Source organism: Egretta garzetta, unplaced genomic scaffold, assembly GCF_000687185.1.
Source record: "Egretta garzetta isolate BGI_Z169 unplaced genomic scaffold, ASM68718v1 scaffold230, whole genome shotgun sequence".
NCBI lineage: Eukaryota > Metazoa > Chordata > Aves > Pelecaniformes > Ardeidae > Egretta > Egretta garzetta.
In genome coordinates this window covers 223,466-244,540 of record NW_009258281.1, presented here as the reverse complement: position 1 = coordinate 244,540, position 21,075 = coordinate 223,466, and the positions used below count along the sequence as shown (strand labels likewise).

At 42.8% G+C, this 21,075-nt stretch overlaps 1 protein-coding gene across 1 annotated transcript in view; it reads right to left on the bottom strand.

Annotated features, from left to right (window-relative positions):
• ABCA12 (ATP binding cassette subfamily A member 12) overlaps positions 1-21,075 on the bottom strand; it is an 88,938-nt gene that overhangs the window by 17,541 nt on the left and 50,322 nt on the right. Inside the window, exons 25-41 of the mRNA XM_009636586.2 lie at positions 20,549-20,663; positions 18,889-19,218; positions 17,944-18,013; positions 17,708-17,842; positions 16,861-17,016; positions 15,904-16,081; positions 14,160-14,378; positions 13,302-13,498; positions 12,745-12,905; positions 10,943-11,167; positions 9,638-9,776; positions 8,026-8,278; positions 6,096-6,182; positions 4,819-4,912; positions 3,092-3,219; positions 2,090-2,177; positions 612-717 (exon numbers count right to left, since the gene is read on the bottom strand). Of these exons, the coding sequence (XP_009634881.2) occupies positions 612-717; positions 2,090-2,177; positions 3,092-3,219; positions 4,819-4,912; positions 6,096-6,182; positions 8,026-8,278; positions 9,638-9,776; positions 10,943-11,167; positions 12,745-12,905; positions 13,302-13,498; positions 14,160-14,378; positions 15,904-16,081; positions 16,861-17,016; positions 17,708-17,842; positions 17,944-18,013; positions 18,889-19,218; positions 20,549-20,663 (2,681 nt within the window). The remainder of the gene's footprint in view (positions 1-611; positions 718-2,089; positions 2,178-3,091; positions 3,220-4,818; positions 4,913-6,095; positions 6,183-8,025; positions 8,279-9,637; positions 9,777-10,942; positions 11,168-12,744; positions 12,906-13,301; positions 13,499-14,159; positions 14,379-15,903; positions 16,082-16,860; positions 17,017-17,707; positions 17,843-17,943; positions 18,014-18,888; positions 19,219-20,548; positions 20,664-21,075) is intronic.

Genomic DNA, 21,075 nt, shown 5'->3' with positions numbered 1-21,075 from the left:
GGAATTTGGGTTGCTGCATTACTTTACAGAGGAGAAGCTACACGAACTGATAACCCCAGATAGGTTACTAACACTCCTTGGAAACTGTGTATGTTGTGTGTCAGAGGAAAGATATAGCTGAAAATTATGTTTCTCACTTAGTTTCTCTCTCTCTCAAACACAAACATACACATACCCACACATCCTGAGTTGCTCTCAGCAGAAGGGTGACATATTAAAATTTACTAATCTAAACCACCCTCGGAGATGATCTGAAGTGGCTTTTCTATGCATAACTAATAGGCACCTATCAAGAGACAGCTATTTCTGTACCATGATGAGAGGCAATAAATCCATAAATAAATAGCAACCATTGGCATTTTTTGGATGAAGGAAGCATTTTACGTAGGAGCTGGGGTCTTCCCTGTCCAGCTCCCCCATCCCCTTTGACAAAGACAAATGAAATATGTGATTTTTCATGGTTTTCAATTCTGTTTTTAAAGGAAGTGCATAACTGGGAATAAAGAAATGGCCTCATTGAAATAAAGGTAAGTGTTGTCATGAATTTCAACAGAACCAAGATATTCCCCCCAAAGGGGAGAAAATATCTGCTCATGTAAAGGGACACTTACCATATCTGGAAGTCTCATTTTTTGGCAAGTTAGCTCGAAGAATGAAGTTGTTCAAGCTGTTGAGATAGGCTGGAAGGCTGTGATAACCTTCGGGATTATACCATACCTGCACACAATTGAGACATTGAAACAATTTGGGAGAGAAAACGTTACTGATAACATTTTTGTTTGTTCTGCTTGCACGAATCGATCATTCCACAGTTGTTATCTAAAGTCATAAGCTTTACAAGTTAAAGTCCAATGATTAAACCATATCAAGTACCAAATAAGTATAAAAGCACATTTCACTTTCAGCACAAGCAGTCCCATCAGCTTCGTTTGCCTTCTGGGAGAGAAGAAAGAAGCACTAGCTGGATATGTGACATAAAGCATACAGACATTAGCTTTCTTTTCTGTAATAAGTTGTTCAGATCTGATGAACACCAGCAGCGGAGACTTCCCAAAAAAAGGCTAAGCAGTCAAATGTCTAACACCCCTTGAAAGCCAGGGGGGAAAAGGTTGCTTTAGGGCAGAAAATAGCCAGTTGTCACCTTCTCATTCAGCAGCAGCCCTTCCCTCCCCATGATAACTTTTCTTACCTCTATTACGATAAACCCTGAGAACTGAGGGGGAAAATCAGATCACAGGACATGCACTTTGGGGGGATCTACAGTCACCTACTTTAGACACAACCCACAGCACCCAGGTTGGAGATGTAAGTTACCTGCCAAAGGACAGAGGGCTTAGGCTATTAAGGTCAGAGGCTTAAACACAGCCCACAACACCCACCTTTGTATATCCCCAAGTCCTGCATGCTCAGTAATTTCATTCAGACTGGAGTCTGCCCTGCTTCCAATACTATCAAGGATTCCAGGTATTAAATCTGACATGTGATAAGCAAATAGCAATGCTTTCAGATCTAAGATGAAGCTGTTAAGATTGGAGGGGTGAAAATATCTGCAAATTCATTACATGAGCTCTGAGTGTTAGTGAAACAATAAACCCTTTGATTCCCTTTTATTGGAGCCACCTCTGAAAAGAGTGCTCTTGCAGGAACACTCTCTGGGTAGCTAGGTTTTGCAATGAGATCACAGGATCTTGTCAACTCTCTTGCATTTCTCTGCTACCTTAGATTTCAGCCTTGGTGCTTTTAATGTTGATGCATTACAACATTTTCACTGAGCAGAAACAGAGAAATGCGTATCTCAGAATGTACCAGCCATCCCTAGTTAAGGTACATATGTTCTCTCATGAGATAAAGGTGCTACTAATTGATCTTTTCACCTCTGTATAATAAAATTATGACAGCAGAAAAATTGTCTCCTGCTAGCATGAGAAGTCAAACCAATAAAGAAGAATGGGGAGAGGAAAGGAAATGAACTGCAAGTCATCTCGCCTATGCCAAGCTGCAGATTTCAGAGGGTTTCACTTCATTTTCTGAAATATTCCTGAACTCCCCACACTTCCCATGCTAGGACAAGCAGATGGAGGTTAGTTACCTTAGTCAATGTTCTGTTGGGGGGCACTGGCCTGATATCAAACTGGAGATCTGTTGTCAAAGGCATCCCAAAGCTCCAGCCACCATACCTGAGTGAAAACGAGAGGGAAATGCATTGCTACCCTCATTCAAAAGCTTTAATACCTTTGGCTGGTGCATGTTCATGTGCCACTGTCACCCCAGTTAATTCTAGCTTGACTTAAAAGAACTTACCCCAGTACATAGTGCGTGGCCAAGCCAACACTTCTACAGGAGCCCTTATTTGGGGAAAAAAGGGTAACAGAATCTTGGTAGCACTATCACACAACTGTGCTGAAAGCCTCCATCTGAGAAACATTTTGGAGCTGCGTGGACTCCTAACCCACTTGCCTACCACATTGGAATAAGATGACTGCTTCTTACCCAGAAGAAGAGTAGCTCAGCTTAAATCAATGGCAGATGAACATACTCCTTGACAACCTTAATGTCAGGCTATTTTTGCCCGAAGACATGCTGCACGGCTGTGTTGCAGAGTCCAGACACACTAATAGCTCTAACAGCCCCATGGTGCAAGAAAACGTTCAGCTGCTAATTTCACTGGAACGGATGCACTTGTTTAAGTGAAGCACACACCAAGACTCTTCAGAGAATCAAACCTGGAGGAAAGTCTCTCCCCAGGGTTTACTTCCTGACAGGCTGCGTCAGATTTCCCTCTTTTTAAGCATTTCTGTGTCAGACAAAGGCTTGTCTGCAGATACAGCCATCAGCCTATCAGATGACTGACACATTATCCCTGGGCTATCTCTGCTATCATCAAGCAGAGCACTTGCGCAAACCTTTATCTTTTAACTCCATGATTGCGGACATTTTACCTCCTTTCACCAGATTCACAGGGACCATCAGCAGAGAGGCCCTTCTAAACTCCTACTGCCCTGTCACCTCTTCAAGCCCAGTGGATATGACACGTGTAAGAGGCTGCTCCCAGTACAATTCAGAGGAGAGGGACTGGAGATTCATGCTGTACCGTTTCTGCAGGAAGTCTTTGGTAGTTGCCAGAATGTAGGTCTCCACATTGTGCCCTGTAAGGTTATAAAGTGTCCGCGTGGAGAAGGTCCTTCTGTGAGGGGGAGTGTAGTTCGTCTGTGGACATGTCTGAGGAGAGACAAATAAGCAAAAATGTTAAGAGTCTGCGTTTTAGCTAAAAACTAGCCTATCAGGACAAGAATGAGAGCAGGCAATGGCAACATTCAGGTCCTGGGAGTGATTCCTACAGAAGCTGATGATTCACAAATCAGGGTGCAAAGACACATGGCACAGATCCCTGCATGCTGTCCTGAACACACTTAGTGAGGTGCTTAAAAACAACCTTTGCTTAAATCTACACTTCAGTTCTACTGACATCAGTGAGACCTTGAAATGTGCGTCATGCTACATCGGACGATTTTTGCTGAATTAAGGCTGATCCTACTTAGCAGAGCATCAGAGTGACTGCACAGACAAAGGCAGAGGGCAAAACAGCTCATGGAGCAGAAAACTCCATGGTGGCCTCAAACTCTCATCTTACATTTCACAGCAGCTACGCTCCACATTTCTGCTTTACTGTCAGTCATTGGGAATATTTTCCAGAGCTTCAGAGAAACCTTGGATTACTCCTGAATATATAATATAACGTGCTGAGAGTCAGAGTCACATCGACTGTTTCATAAGGTTGAAGTGTCCTACCAGACAGCATGCTGGCTGCTTCTTTCAGCTCATCCATAACAAAAGCCCTGGCCTCCCCCATTGTGTATCTGTTCATAACTTTGCATCAGAATACACAAAATAGCTTCCTTCATGCTGAGGAACACCTGCCTGTGCCTGCTAGAGGTGAGAATCAGCTTCGAACATTATTCTGACTTACTGGAGAAATGATGCCAATACTTTTAATGATGTGAAATTAAGTGTATGTCCAGAAAACTCCACAAAATAGCTGCATTCTAAGGAATGACTAGGAACATTCAACTAAGTACTTTCTTTATCTTACAAATGGCATCACACTACACCATGAGTCTGATTTCTTACTGGAAAAAAAGCTAAAGACAGGCGAATAGCACTGGAGGGAGGAGAGCTCAACCTCAAACTGGACTATAAAACTGTAACTATAAAAAAAAAAAACAAACCCAAAACAAAAAAACCCACATCGCTGGGGCAGAATCTGCCTTTCCCACCTGTGCACATAAAGACAATAAGCCCAGCAGTGCCCATACCCAAATCTGTATGTACCACCATAATGCAAATAACTGATGTTGTTAATCATCACTATTTATAACAACAAAGCAGAGTAAAAGCAGATGGATCTAGACTTTGCATGAAGTTAAATACTGAAGAGCAAACAGCAATAATAGCTGTGCTTTCATATAATGACAGTGCTTGTACGAAATGCAATTTTCCTCTTGAATATGTGTTCACCTCTGCTAAATGGGACAATCATGCAACATTGAAAAACACGGTTAAAACTTTTCCTACCACAGGGAGGAAGGCAGATATATTGGCATGTAAATCTTCTGAGGACGCTGTTTCCTTTCCTGTCCCCAAAGTGGTGCAGACAGTGGTTATCCAGTGTACAAAATCAACAAGGCCAAAAAGAGACAGGAGGAATCTGAACACTTGAGTTTCCCTTATTATCACACCTGCCCACAAAACCACTCCCAGTCTACAAGGGTCCCCAAATATCCCCTCAGATTCCCTCCCTTCTGGGTTTATTCAAATTACCTGGATGCCATCTGTGCAGTTGCAGGCAGAATACTCAGTTCTCTGGTTTCCACTGAAAATCCACTGGCCAAGCATGTCCTCTTTTAAACACTGCCTGAAAATGAACACATTTTCCTCTGAGGCTCTCTATGCTCAGGTGTGCAAACGATGCTAATTGCTGTCATGTTTAATGACAGCAAGGATGACAGTGAGCAGCTTCAGCAGAAAAGCAGACCTTCTTGTCAGCTCTGGGTGCTTCAGGGAACACCCGTCCTCCTGCTGCCTTCAGTGCCTCTCTTCAGAGAGCCCTCACTGCTGCTCTCTGTGCCTGGATTCGTTCTGCTATTTAGAAGGAATCCAGACAACACTTCATTCCCACAGTACAGGGTGTAAAGAGTTAGCACACAAAGGCCAAAATCATCTTACAGCGCAGAAATAAGGGCTATTGTCATTGCAATAACCGGGGAGTTCTGCAACGGACTGTATTGACTAGGCAGTCACTGTAAATACTCAGTATAAATATTTGCCTGCAGATATGCGGTATGCATGAGCATGCAAGTCTGCCCAGGATTTTACTACCTATTCCTTGAAATTTTATCTGCAGAGCCCAAAACAAATCAGCCCTCATGGCACAGCGTTTAGATACAGATAACAAAAGCTACGCCTAAAGCTTCCTGGGTGGGCTCAGTGTTATAGCTGGGATTACTGGGGAGGCAAGGACTACTTCCCAGATAGGATAGCTTGCTCTCGTCCTGGCATCCTGCCACCACCAAAGCTTCGCCCTTACTACTCATAGAAATAAAGGAGTCCACCTGTGGTGGAGAATACTTCTTGAAGCAAGCAAAGAACACCGGTGTCAAGGTCCTGGGACTGTGTGGAAGTCCCAGTCTCAGCCTCAGAAGACAGTATAGTTTCCTGACTTCAACAATATCTACAGTTCTGTGCTGGCAGGCGCAAGCCTTCACTCTAAGCCGCACGGGCTCTCGGCAGGGCTGAGGTCTGCTTCACACCAACCATGACTGCTCAGCCCCTCACTCAGAACTGACTTGCAGCCCACCAGCTCAACTCTGCGAGCAGCGCAAGCTGCAAAAGGCCAGTTAGATGTCTCCTAATGAGCTGAAAGATTCTTCAAGTCAATCTGAAGAGAGGCAGATTTTTTTTTTCTCTGCATGGGGCACCAACATATAAAAATTCTGCAGATGATCAAAGGTGGTTATTAAGGTCTAATGGCTAATAGTGTTATGTCAATTCTCTTGCAGATTTGGAATTTAAATGGAAGAAAACCAAGAACTACTTACGAATTGCTTTCATTCATGCACGTGTTATCCGTTCCAGGGAAAGCAAGCATCGAAGCAACTAAAGCATCTGTGGTTTCATTAAAATTCCTAAGATTTAACAGGAAAAAAAAAATGAAAAAAGAAAAAAAAAATCTTCAAGATACTTCCACTACCACTGAGCAGAGGAAAACTGTGTCAGTGTGTGCTGGTTTTGGCTGGGACAGAGTTAATTTCCTTCACAGTATCTAGTATGGGGCTTTGTTTTGGATTTGGGCTGAAAACAGTGTTGATAACACAGGGATGTTTTCGTTACTGCTGAGCAGCACTTACAGAGTCAAGGCCTTTTCTGCTCCTACCAGTGAGAAGGCTGGGGGTGCACAAGAAGTTGGGAGGGGACACAGCTGGGACAGCTGACCCCAACTGGTCAAAAAGATATCCCACACCATATGATGTCATGCTCAGCATATAAAGCTGGGGGAAGAAGGAGGAAGGGGGGGGACATGTTTGGAGTGACGGCGTTTGTCTTCCCAAGTCACTGTTACATGTGATGGAGCCCCGCTGTCCTGGAGGTGGCTGAACACCTGCCTGCCCATGGGAAGTAGTGAATTAATTCCTTGTTTTGCTTTTTTCGCTCGTGCAGCTTTTGCTTTACTTGTTATAAACTGTCTTTATCTCAACCCACGAGTTTTCTCACTTTTACTCTTCTGATTTTCTCCCCTACCCCACTGGGGGGCGAGTGAGCAAGCAGCTGTGGGGTGCTTAAGCTGGGGTTAAGCCATGACAGAATGAAACAAGATTTATTTAAGATACTAAATAAATGGTTATTTGTGGTCCTAGCCCTGCAAACCACTTAAGTACATGAGGACAGTCACACAGGTTTAAAAGGACTGCTTATTGCTTAGAGCTGCACACCTACTCCAGTGATTTGCTGCCTCTAGGTCTAAGGAAGGTACTGATGAACTTTTGGACAATCAAGATTCTGTTTCCAGGAAAAAAGCATCTACTGTAATTTTCAGGCACTACTTCCAGTCCTGTCTCAATCAGCTCTCTCATTTGTGAAGTCCATTTGGTTTTGGTCATTGAAGAAGATGTTTCTTGCTTCTGACCCAGCTTTCTAGCAACAATCCATCAGGAGAAGCAGAAGAGAACATTAGGAACAGAGGACTCAGACATGCCTTTCTGGCTCATTCCCCCATCTAGCAGCATTGAAGTGGCAAGGCATGAGCTGTCCTGGGGAAGAATACCTAAGAGCAGACATACTTCCTTTAGAGCTAAGTTTTATATTTCTGACTTAAAGCTGAGAACCACTGGAGAAAGACAGCCATTCACATCATGAAATCAGAATGATACAAATCATAATAATTTTGGTAATAGGATTTTTAAGCACAATTAAATAATTCAGTGGTGACATCTTAATCATACTGAAAAAGTGCACGCCCTCAAATGATGGCGTGCCTTGGACTAGTGGGGCCTGGGTGAGAGAGCATGTCCTGTAGTGACAGAGAGGAGGGCAATGCAGACAGTTCACATGATGGATAGAAGCTGATCCCAGAGTAGTTATGCTGGAGACAACTGATGTGGGGACCTCCATTTCACATCAGGGGAAGAGTGTATATATATTAAGAAAATCCCTTTGGGGCAGTACGGCTGTCACAGGGCCGGAGGACTCCAATGGCAAACAAAGAATATTCCTCACATTTCACAGTTAATTCCAACTGAGAGGTTGTTTTCTTAAAGCTTTCTGATTGCTGGTCTGAGCCAAGCCATCTCCCCAAGAGACCCATCAAGAACAGGATTTCTACATGTTATCTGCATAACAGCTACACAGATAACATGGCTACATATTATCTGCGTAATACTTTTCCACTCAGTCTGCTTAGAAATAATCCTGACGGTAAAACTGGCTCTTTATAAACAAATGGGTTTAAGGATCTCAAAGAATACCACTCACCCAAAGAAGTCTGCCTGGTCTGATGTGCCATACAGAGACGGTGAAAGAATCAGTTCAGGATATTCGGTCTCCTTAGTTCTCAGTGTCCCAAGTCCCATCGCAGCCATCACAAAGAGGACTGGAAGGATAACCTGAGCAATGAAGCCTCTGACATCCCGACGGGTGTGGTGGAATCTCTTAATGAACAAAGCTGATGTCTTCTTAAGCAGCAATGGCAAACCCTGCAGGCTTTTTGATCTAATCAGGAGCTGATCTGGGTACAAAAGAAGAACACATTTTGTCATCGATCAGTATTTGCGAAATGCAGGGAATTGATGGTTATAGTAGCCTGGGAGTATACTTAGCTTCCTGCACTCCTTTACAGACGGCAAATCAAAACTACTAAGCTGGAACATATGCAAGGGTCAGGCTTGGAACAGGACTCAGACTTTTGGCTCTTGAGTCATAAGCTCATGTAATAGCAGGTTTTCTGTTTAATTTCAAATGTGTTCATGTAGTGGATTCATTTCGGGATCTTGCAAGAGGAACACAGGTTTCCAGATGCCACAAGGTATCTACATCCTACCTACTCAGCTGCAACTTACAGGGGAAATTTTTACTCTTTTATATTTGCAAACTGAAAATTTTCATAATTTAGAAAGCAGGTCCTCAGACAAATCAGTAAGAGAATTAATCCTGAAATAAGAAAAAAAGGCACATAAAGCAGTTGACCTTTTGCGTGGACAGGGTTGTGGTATGCTAAAAGCAGAGCCAAATCCTGTGCAACCTATTCCTCTTTATGAAATATTAACCTATATAATACAACATGAAGCAAATCCTTTTCAGTGCTCTCATTAGGGGTGACGCAAAACACTTCTCTACACATGAGTTACTTTTTACAGTAACATTTACATTGTAGGTCAGCTTTGAGAAGTGAGTACAAAAATACCTCTGCACTGCCCCTTGGATGCCTCCCTAACTATAAATGGTATATTTATAAGTACAAAAAATGTTTCTACTCTAAGAAAGCATTTCAATCAGGTATTTGCTCATTTTTTGGCTGTGCTACCTTTTGCAGCTCTCAAACACTCAGAGGGAGAGGTATAGCTTGATTCTCTTCTGAATGTGAATTTATCCCATTGTCTGTCCCTTTGAGATGTTTTACCATACTGCAACTGCTGGGACACAGCAAAAAGCGGCAAGGATGACCCAGCTTGGAGCTCTGCTGCTTTTGCAACAGGCTAAGGGGTTTAACAAAAAGTATCTCTCCAATTCTACTAGTTATGTAGAAATAATCCTCTACATCAATTACAGCAATTACTTTCAGAGGTATACATTTGGTCTTTCACCCCCACACTATATCTGATTAGAGTAAAACCCAGATCAATTTAAAGGAAGGCAGATGCAAACAATCCCCCTCTGTAATTTATTCTGTGACTCAGGCTATTCCAAAACTAGCAGATCTAAACAACTGTCGAGTGCTCTACCTCCAGTGACTTATTGGTTTTGTGATTCCTGGTTGGGTGAAAAGTGGTTTTCAACAAAGAAGGAAGATGGGGAACTCATATCAGTCCGTCTGTCATTGTTTGCATCTGCAACAAATCTGGAATAAAACCTGGAGGTAATTCAGTACCGTCTCTTTCTGTGAAGGTATCCGTGCTCATAGATATTTCGTCACTGCCAATTTGACCACTGGCTCCAGGCAGCTGCAGGGGCAGTTCAGCATCTCCTTGCTGGTCCTTCACTAGCTCTTTTGTCAGATTGAGAAACACCTATGGAGCAAGAAAATACGAAGGAAAATTGGTCCAAATTACTCCATTTACCAAAACAATAATCAGAATCCACTCTCCTACTTTGTAGCTGTAGTTGGTACAGCAATTGTGAATTACAATCCTTTTTCTGTTCCCTTTGTGCTCCGCAAGAGAAATTCCCTTTTTTTTTTTCAGTATAAAAGTGTTGTTGTCCATCTCCTTGTCACCTCCTGTCTCCCTCCTGTTGCAGCAGTGGAAACAAACTTTTGCAGCTGCCCCCTGGACTTACCTTGTCCTAATACCACCTGCTACGTGACTACTGAGTAGGTCTAAACGAAGCTGCATTTCAGCTCAGGCCCTACATAACTCCCTCCAACAGTGAGCAGTCCACAGATGGCTCTTTCTGCACAGCACCAGTGAAGGAACAAGGAAGGCTGTTTCCTTGGGACATTTTCCCTGCTAGCCTGCGACAATCCCAGCTGCCTCCAATACTGGGAATGTGCACAGTCGTGGCACCCAAGCTGCATGTGGTGCATGCTGTATAACTTACTCTTGCTGCCTTAGGAAAACACCTTAAAAGTAAGCAAGAATTTCAGAGAAGAAGGGTAACAATCTCTCTCCCTCTTTTCTGCAAGACAAGGGTCATCGCTGCTCACCATTTAAAGTTACTTTTTGTTTCTGATACAACTAAATGTTTGTGTTTATTTGACCAGAGATTTCCCACGGGCAGAAAGGTGTCTGTGTTACTCTGAGATGCACCAGGTGACTCATTTGTACAATGCAGCATGCACGCTGAAGTTTGTCACTTAGATGGTTTGCTAACTCCCTCCCTGCTGACTGCAGCTGCAGACAAACCCAGATTCATGGAGACCAGGAGAATAGTTCAAAGAGAAACACATCATTGCCCTCTCTCCTTAGACTAACTCCAGCATCTCATTTTCTGGGTAAAATGCCAAAAAGCTGTTAGCAAGGTGAAACAGTGGTGAACTGTGCATTAGTATATGTACAGATTCATGAATACATCTGCACTCACACATTCACAAGTGTAACACAGCAAACTACCAAGCCACTTCTTCCCCTGCCTGCAACTCTCACATCAAAAACATGCCACTGTCTAGCCCAGAAAGCAGAGCTACACAGTGCTGTGAAGTTTATCTCCATAATATTTCATTAAATTGAGCTCATACCTCTTCCACAGTTGTGTTTGAAATCCCGTAGCAACCAAGGTGGAGATCACTCAAGCTGGTATCGAGGGCTCTGAGAAGTGTCTGGTAGGCCCCTGAGACTGTGGACTGGAAGGGGGGAAGCACATACACAAGCTCTCCACCAATATCCTCCTTGAGATAAGCCTCTGGGAGGTGGGACTGGATCAAGGAGGTCACTGCTGTGGTGTCACACTCCTCTATCATGTTCTGAAAAAGGAGGAAAACATCATGGTCACTGAGGGCTGCGAGGTCAAACTTCCCACCACAGGATTTAGCCCAAATCCTGTCCCATAGAACAATGAGTAGGTGATCTCAGTCCAAGGATGCAACAATTCAGTTTAAATATCAAGAGGAGATGAAAGTAGGTTTCTGGCCCTTGAAGAGGAGGGGTGTGTGCCCATCTTGGTCCGTCCAAGACCTTGCTGGGCTTCCTCTGTCTACTGGGATACTGGGAGTGGGCTGAATCAAACACTTTGCATTGGAGGGTTTGTACGGACCTGACACGAACTTGGCTTCTAGCACAAACACACTCTTTTCTCATGAAAAACAGGGCTTGCACATGGGTCTTTTTTCATTTTCTCTATCTATACTGCCAGCAATTTGGAAAAGAGGCTGATCTCTTATGGTATCTGCATGCTATTCTGTGTGCTAGGGCTACCAAGAGCACTGTAATAAATGCTATCAAGAACAGAGTTCCCTGCTCCTTGCAAGCAGAACATTTTGCCTCAGGCCACATACTATTGATGGACTCTTCCCATCTGCTTCATTTCTCTGAACTCCAGAATTCACACTCTGCACCCAGCCTTGCCTTTAACCCTCAGAGAGACCCTGTTCTTTTTCAGCAAAGAAGAGCACTGACATTCCTCTTTTCCAATGGCCCTGCTGGAGAGCTTCACTCTGCTTCAAGGGAAGTGGGGGGCCACATGTTCTGTTAGCAACTTTCACCGAGAAGCAATATGCTCATATCCAGATCCTCAACGGTTCTTCAGTACCACTACTGTCCTTGGATCTGTCGCTCAGCTCCTGCTGATATAGCTCTAAGTGCCTGCATCCCTGAACAACCCTTGACAGCCCCCTCAGAGGCAAAGCTGCCGAGAGGTCTAGCTCAGCTCCATGTAGGCTCAAACAGGAGAATCTCTGCCTCTCCCCCTGGCAGTGCCTGCTGCAGTGACCGTGCTCATGGGACACAAAAGCAAGCTAAGGTCCAGCGGGGAAGGGAAGATAAAAAGGATACAGAAGGCTCAAGTTCAGATCTCTGCCTTGTCTATTAATGCTGCAAGCCTTTGTGTAGAAGGGCTGAAGGTAAGACTCCTGTGTTTTGGGGAACTATCCACACAGGCCATATTTCTGAAGGAAACTTATTTATAAAAAAAAAGAAAGCATATGAATTCCAGCATGGGACAGGCAGAGCGAGCCAGAGAGCAGAGCGCACTGTAACCCAGGTATCCCAGTGGTTGGGGCATACGAAAAAATTATCTTCGTGGCAGCCCAACGAAACAGTCCGGCCTATTCTTGAACCTGTGTGGCCAAATCCAAGGGTTTCAACCCAAAACATACTCCACTTTCACCCAGACATAAAGTTGACACATAAAGAAGTTATTCCATGAAAGTGAAATTATACTGGAACAACCATTCCACTGCAGACATCTGAGACGCAGATGAACCTTCTGCAGCATGATTCATTTCTGTGGGACACTATGACATGTCTCCTTCCTTCCTGTCATATGACTGACTCAGTTTCCCACCCAAGATGCTGAAAATTTAGGACCAACTCAGACACAAACCTTCTTTTTTGTGAGGGTCAGGTGGTATCCATCACCAAACGTTTCCTTGAGGTAGAATGGTGAACCGCAACATTTGAGCCCTCCATGCTCTAGGAAGGCAATTCGGTCACTCAGAACTTCTGCTTCATCCAAGTGATGTGTTGAGAGAATGATGGTTCTGCCTGGAAAACAGAAAGCTGATGCCAGTCACCACAGAATAAACACATGGGATTACATGAGACAGGTGAAAGCGATGCTGAATGAGGGGACAGTATCAGGTGAAAATCATCCGTGCTTTTTTGGAATTACTAGTGAAATTGGATGAAAGGCAGCATTAGAGAGAAGCTGAAAGTTACTGTATTGTAAATTGTGTATTATGTTAAAGTTACTTTTCAAAGGAGACTATGAATTTACAAAACCCAACCAGGATGCACCCAGAGGGCTTGCAAAATCCCAGTCTCCCAAAATTCATTCTCTGTGGTCTCTAAAACCGACAGTTCAAAGCCACTGATACCATGTTTTCAAAAGTGACATGAACCACCTTTGCCACTGGGCAGGTTCTTGTCTCATCACAGTACCTTTTTTATTCTTGGAGATAATTTCCCAAATACTTCTCCGAGAGCACGGATCCACCCCTGTGGTTGGTTCATCTAGTATCACCACCCTTGATCCACCCAGGAGAGCAATAGCTATAGATAACTTCCTCTTCATCCCCCCAGACAGGGAGCCAGCTAGCTTGTGACGATGGCTGTACAGTCCAGTCTCCTTCAAGGTCCTTGAAAACAAAGGAAAAACAACCCCCAAAGGTTGTCCTTCAAGCATCTTTTAAAAGCAGAGAATCTGAAAATACCCAAAAAACCCCATAACTGCAAATGAAAAACTGCTCAAGTATGGACTGCTCTACTGAATGGTCACAGTGCAGGGAGATGATTCACCCTGTGGTTCAGTCATTGGGATTTTAATTTAAAACATGTTTTTAGGACATTTTCAAAGTTTCCATCTGACAAGTCAAGGTTAAAGGCTCAACCCCATCAATTGAGAACACTACGATCCAAACTCCCTGGGTTGTTCTGACTGCTTCACTTCTCCGCAGAACCAATAAAGCCTACATCATCTTTCTGACTGGTTGATTAAATCTCTTTCTGGGGAAAATTGTAAAGCAGCAAGGACTAGACCCTTAGGCCTATAAATTCATCTCCAAGGAATTGCCGCAGAAGTTTGTAAACCCCCTTGGAAAAGAGACGTTATTTTCTTACAGCCACGAATATCAGCACTCAATATATTCCTCTAGTCAGACCAAGGCGTTATTTTGAACTCTACGCAGGGTGTGCAACAGTCCTCAAAACCATTCATTTGAGCTTTGCAGTGGCCATGGCACTACCACACAATCATTTTGCCAGCCCTCTCTCCCTTCTCCAACCCTGCTATTTTTATACCTCTTCACTTCTTGGTAGAGCTCCTGCTCACTCCAGTGAGGGACTTTGATGTACCCGTAGAGCAGCAGGTGTTCCTTTGTGGTGAGGTAGTTAAAGAGCACGTTGTGCTGCATACAAACCCCCATGTTCTTCCTGATAACTTCCTGGTCAGTCCTGATGTCTTTGCCATACACAAAGATAGTACCCGATGATGTAGGGAACAATCCAGTCAAAATAGATCTGAAAGGGAAAAATAAATAGAAAGGGGAGTTAGAAAAAGGAGAAAGCCACAGGCAATTTTTTTCATATGGTTCTGTACCTATCATCTCTTTCAAATCTTCCCTACATCACCATCACGCTTCTTCCAGACAGAGACCACTGCTGCTTCTGCTGTCTGACCACGCTTTGGCAGAGTGGTGGGCAATTAACATCAAAGGGCATCCTTGCACCCCTCTGTGGGAATGCCAGGGCAAGCACCAAGCTCACACACTGAACTCTGGCTACTTTTCACACATACTTTTATCTTCTTTAGCCTTCCCTTTCCTAAGTCAGACCATTGCATATCCCATACATCAATACTCATGAACACCCTTGGGCTTCCAATTTAATCACTGGGAATTCATATAATGCAGTTACTCTTCAATCTTTGAGGTTTGTCTGCAATATCCAGACAGCCTCATATGGCTAACCACAACAGAGATTGAAAACCACATCTTCATCTTACTAACCACATCAGAGCATAGAAACCTGATTTCACTGCCATTATTAACAAGAAATGGGGGAGGGCTTCCAGACAAGACACCTCACAGTGGGCAGCACTTTCATCTAGTTCAAGCAAATAATTGCCTACCTAGCAATACCTAACAGACCTCGTTCAAACACCCTCTGCTCAGAATAACTACTTGCACAATACAGGTCATTTTTGGTGCTGTCCTACAGACACTAAGGGGAGAAGATGTGTCTCAGACTGCCCTTCACCTTCCCAGAGATTCTCTCGTTCCTGGGGCTTCTAACCATCATTAAAAAGGAAGGAAGTAACTTGTGACCTTATTCAGGATTTGAAGCCTGCATGGAGTCTCAAGAAGCCATTCTACTTTTCTGTATGTCACCTTTGCCTACACTTTGCAAAGAGCCTATGAAATGAATTGATAATAAGCTGAGATGAAGCACACATCTGTCTTACTGGTTTTGGCTCTTCTGAGGCTTCTATTTATCAGCTTAATGTTGCTTTCAGAGTGATGCACATATATATCAGTGGAGAAATCAAGTTCTACAGGTCTGTTTTAGTGCTGTTATCTAACAACTCAAATAATAATTTATAAATGGCAGGGCTGAAAAGCCGATGTATTAACCCACTGCCGTTCCAGCCCAGCCAACACATGAGTTTGTACAGCTGAAATATACCTTTATTAAGCTTTCTTGCTAATATCACTTCAGCTTTGGTGTGTGCACAAGCTACCCACAGCTTTCGGAACAGTCTAACCCCAGGCACCATAGTGTCATGGAACAAAATGCTAGAACAGCTGCTGCGCTGTGTATTACAGGTATCCTACCAGATTAAAAAGCATGTTCCTAAGCAGAAAAGAGCCTTTAATTCTAATAGATGAAGGGACTGCTGGGGTCACCCATGAGCAAGATAAAACTACTATTTGGCATAATAGAGCATCTTATTCAGTCTCCCAACACTGCACAGCCCCACTTGCACTCTTGTTCACCCGATTGTGCCCCACCCTGTAAAAAAGAAGCAGCTTTAAAGGATACGCACATGGTTGTAGTTTTCCCGGCTCCGTTGTGTCCCAGCAGGGAAGTGATATTCCCCTCATAGAAGTTGAGGCTGAGGTTGTCCACTGCAGCTTTGGATCCATAAAGCTTTGTTATGCCATGGAGGGAGACTCCCAAGGTGAGATCAGTGGGCTCCGGTTCCAGGTGAGGAGGGGGGGCACCTTTGACACCAAAGGGAAAGGTCAGAGGACGGTTACTGCACTGCAGCAAGTGTTTGTGCTACTTTTCTCACCTCAGAGATAAGCAGAGTTTTTAAAACCAAAATACAGCAAAAGTAGGCGCCTTTCAGCTAGGAACGTAGACAGCATTTCACAGGATCTGTATCATTTTAAGCTCTCTCGGATTTCTCCTTTTTACTTCCGCAGCTTCTAATAACTCCTGACAATAAGCATTAATCACTTTTGAAAAGGTCTCATATTTAGATGTTTCAGAGCACCTAACTTAATTTATACTAAGCAAGCACAGAAAATTAGAGGACATACAGCAAAAACTACTGAATTATTTTCAGTTAGGTAGAATCAGCAAGCTTTTATGTGTGATCTCACAATATTTTATAGGCTAAATATTTAAAGAGATGAACAAAGAAGCACACAACCCTTTTGCCAAGTGGAAACTTCTACTTGCTTGCACAAACAAAACTGCATTTCTACATAGAGCATTGTAGACTGAGATACATGCATCTAAGTTAACTGCCCAACTACAATATACACAAATATGTATGTGAATAACGGTACTGGACTTCCAGAACAAACAGGAAGGACAAGTATAAGTTAAAAGCCAAATCTCCATTCAGGTAAGTAACAGCTTCCCATTTTTCTTGTGCTACAAAATCAGAATCAATACAGAAACATGTTTTCCTGTATGATGCCCCTTTACAAATCTGGCTTCGTTTACCTAAAATGTTAAGTTAGTATCGCTACCCCATCTAGCAGTCACATACATATCTTATTATTGAGGGTGGCTTCTTTCCTTAACATCAGCTTGGTGAAGAAAAGGCCTCTTCGTTTCTCATTCCAGAAGGGGAGGTAACTGTTGTATTCGATCCAGTAAGATGGAAGCAATGGGAAATACCAGGGAGCAGCCATGCCATATCTACCTGCAAGGAGAAGAGGAATATCATTCAGGTATCTGTTTCTGTAGGAAGTATCAATACTGGGGTGCACTCAAAATAGCAAAAATAAACTCCACCGAGACCTCTCCCGTCTTGATGTGCTCATTTACAATTGATACTTGGTAAAGAATTTGCCCAATTGACACAATAGGAAGCATTCACTAATTTGTTATTCTCAGTAGCTTCATAGCTGGAGGGCAGGAGTACTTTACATTTTCCACTGGGTAGATTTCCGTATGCCAGTAGACTGCTTCATTAGGTGAGGAAGAAAAGCAAAAGGCAAATGTACTGGCTCTTGCCCAAGGCAGGAATTACTTTTTGAAATCAAATGATATAAGGAATGCAACACAAAATCACTCAACTGACAAATGCAGGCTAACATGCTCTGTTCTCATTTTCACCGAGCAGACCACAAACACATCTTCCCATGTCCTTGGCTTCAGCTTCTTCAGGAGAACCGCCTACCCATGTGATAAGCAGAGGAACCCTAATTCTCCCTTGCTCTGCTGTCTCAGTTTCATAATACTCTCAGACATCCACCAAGTCATGCTCCCTTTGATCTAGAAACAGGGATATCCTGTGTCTTACTGTCTGAATGATGGAATCAGCCAGTGTTGTATTCATTGTGTTCCAAAAGACATGGTACAGCACCAGCCTCAATACTTTGTATCCTTACCTGGGAAAACATTCCTTATATACCATCCCAGGATGAAGTAAATGAAAGAGTCTATCAGAATGAGCCAGCACATCCAGCCAAAGGAAGTGTTGTCTCCAATCATTGGGGACTTATACATGTTGTCCCACTGCAGACCTGCAGAAAGGAATTTAGAAATACAAACAGAATCCATATTAGTTAATGAAATGTCACAACCACAGGAGTTTAAAGTCTAGTTTTGTCTACAATACACATACCTATGCCCTGTGCCTCATATCGAGCAATGTATTGACTTGCATAACTGAACGCAGTTGGAGACAACAGGCTCTGTGGAATAAACAAAATGGAAAAAAAAGAACTTTAATTAGTGTCAAAGAGAAACCAAGTCAGTCAACCAATGAGGTACCTCATTGGCTTGGTCCAGGGGCCAGAAAAACGAGTGGGTTTTTTTGTTTTGTTTTGTTTTTTCCCCAACAGTCACAAGGAGCACTGGACCAGGCTTATGATGGGCAGTGCTTCTGGTGATGTGCTGTAATGTCTCCTTAGAACTTGCCTTCCTTTTTCTTCCACAGCCAGGACCCATCTTCCTCCCTCATCCAGGGCTTTATTTTAGGCTTTTGAAACACAGCAGTGCTTGAGTTAATAATTTTAGCATTTGCATTAATACATGTCCTTTCACTAGTGACTCAAAGAAAACAAGTCTGGCTACTGGAACCTAATACCAACTTATTTCTACCCTTGGTAAGAAACAAAGCTTTACATCTATTTCCATGGCTAGGAATTTGAGATACATGAAACTAAAGAATGAGCAGAGCCAGCAATGAGCAGAGCCCAGCTACCTAAACTCCTTACCCCTTACCACTTTTCATGGTGGTTGAAAGTAACCCATTTTGCTTTGCAATTTGAAAGGGCAAAGTATGTAGCTCAAACTACTCTGATTCAGCTGGCAGGTGGGAACTCACTGAAATTCCCCAAGTATCACTTTCAGTCATGGAACACAACTAATTCCAAGTCTCCCTCAAAGAGGCCATGGCCAACTCTCCTGTCATGCTGTCATACCTGTCAATGCCCACTCATGGAATTTAGAAAGGCAACCAACTCACATATATTTGTGACACAAGCCATAATAAGAGCTGAAGTTTATTGAAGGTGAGTGTCTGCTTCTACACACATGGTCCCTGTAACTGAAAAGCAGGACTTACCAGCAGGCTCTTCACAGAGAAGCTCAAATGATTCTCGATGACTAGCAACACGATGAAGGGGAAGAAGGTGAGGATGTACACGAGACTGCCCACCAAGGCTGCTATGTTGGTGTTATTGAAGAAAACACTGATGAAGTAGCTCATGGCTATGATGGACAGGCTGTAGTCCATAAGGTACAGGAACAGGAGCGCTGTGTTTGTTTTGGGAAGGATGTCACCCACTTTTAGAACAATGATGAGGAAGGTGACAGTAATTAGAAGGAAGATGGCGCACTCTATGAACCAGGCGATGAAATGGCTGCTGGCATTAACACCCATCATTTTCATGTACTATAGAGAGAAAGGTGAAAAAAAAAAGAATCACAAATGATAACTGTTTATTAAGAGATCCTTCTTCAGATATTGAGCTGTTTCTTTTTTCAGTTTCTGAACAGAGCATACAACCAAACATGCTCTTTCATACTTTGGCATACTGCATGTTGATAACCAGGCAGAAACAATGCACTCACACTTCTGGAATGCCCTAGGTTTGCAAAGCAACCTATTGCAAAAGAACAGCACAGACAGGATCTGCAACTATGAAGCATCACAGCCCACAAGCTCCAAAGCAACTTCTGGCCTTATATTTGTTGCTTTTCTACAGCATTTTGGTTATTTTTTAAAATATTGCTAATCGATCCAGTGGCTTCAATGTAAAAGTTCTTAAGTATCTTTGAAACCAAACCATTTCTCACACACCCCCAAGACAACAAGTAATAGCTAAATTACCATGGTTATAAGGAAGCAATATTAATTTATATTAGCTGATGAACAAGTCCACAAAACTGTAAATTCATATTGATAAAGAAACTCCAGGTGCTGGTGTCTTGTAGGTTATTACACATCTAAAAAGATCACTGAGACACCCTGCTTTTTAGAGACAGTGAAACTGGGTTCCTTAAACTGCAGTAAGGGGTTGTCACAGCTAGCCACTGGGGTTCACTCATTTTCAGTCTTCTCGCCACAGTTCATAGAGTGCCCTTTCTTTGAACTATTTTTGGTGAATCTATTTTTTTCCATGGTACTGGATAAAAAACAAATCTGCTTGAGCTTTTGTTGCTTGCTGAAGCTTAGTTTTACAAAAGTTCTTCGCTGTTCGTCTCTGTTGACTGTGTTCACACTGAAAACCTGAATTAATTTAATAAATTCACTATGTCTCAATGTCATTTCTTTTCCAATAGGCAACCTGAATAAGAACTTCAGTTCAGAGTAGCTGATGTAATATGTAGCACCTTCTGAAATATTAAGTATAACAACTTCAGGGATGGGAAATAAGTCACTTTTCATGTCTTTGTCCCCAGTAGGTATGACTCAAAGTCAATTTTTAGAGAGCTTTAAATCTTCAGAAAACTTGTAATTTTGTGAGGTCCCCATGTTTCCAGTGTTTGGAACTGCAAAGCAATATTCTCACCACTTGAAGGGCAAATGCCCTGCATCTCCATGGTTTTGAGCTTGGTTACAATGTCAGAATTAAAACACTGCAGGTCAAACAATAGGTATTTGGAATATTATTTTCCTTAATGCTTGTTTTGCTCCATTTAATATTGCACATGAGACATACTATCCACTAATAAGGAAAATCTGTTTATAATTTTGCACGCCCCAGAAAGTTTTACCATACCTCATAAAGCCTCAGATCTTTCTCTTGAACAAGTGTTTTAACAAAATCAGCTATAAACAGCACCCAGGCAGCCATCAGAGCAAATGGAAGAGAGTAGGTCACGCTGGTTAAGAACCTGTAAAAGGCAAATGCAGGCTTTAGCTGAATACGAAATGTTCTGGGGATTAAGGCTTTAACAGAATATATTTTTCAGAATAATACTTTGGCACAGCAAAAGACATGCTTATATTTCACAATGTGGAGTATAATTAATAATTATTAAAAAGGCTATTTTGCCATTGCATCAGATTTTCTATTCATGAAACTCCTGACTGTTCAAAATAATATTTTTTTTTTAAATTACAGAGGGATTTCTTGATGCATTCTGGAAGTTTTGCTCAGCAGCACCACTGGCAGGAACAGGGACCGCCACGGGCTGTGGCATCCCCTGGCTCTCTGATGGGGGGTGCATCCCATTTTGTAACATCATGGCTACTACCTTGCGCATGATCTCTGGGCTATTAAAAATTCAGCATTTCCCAACACCT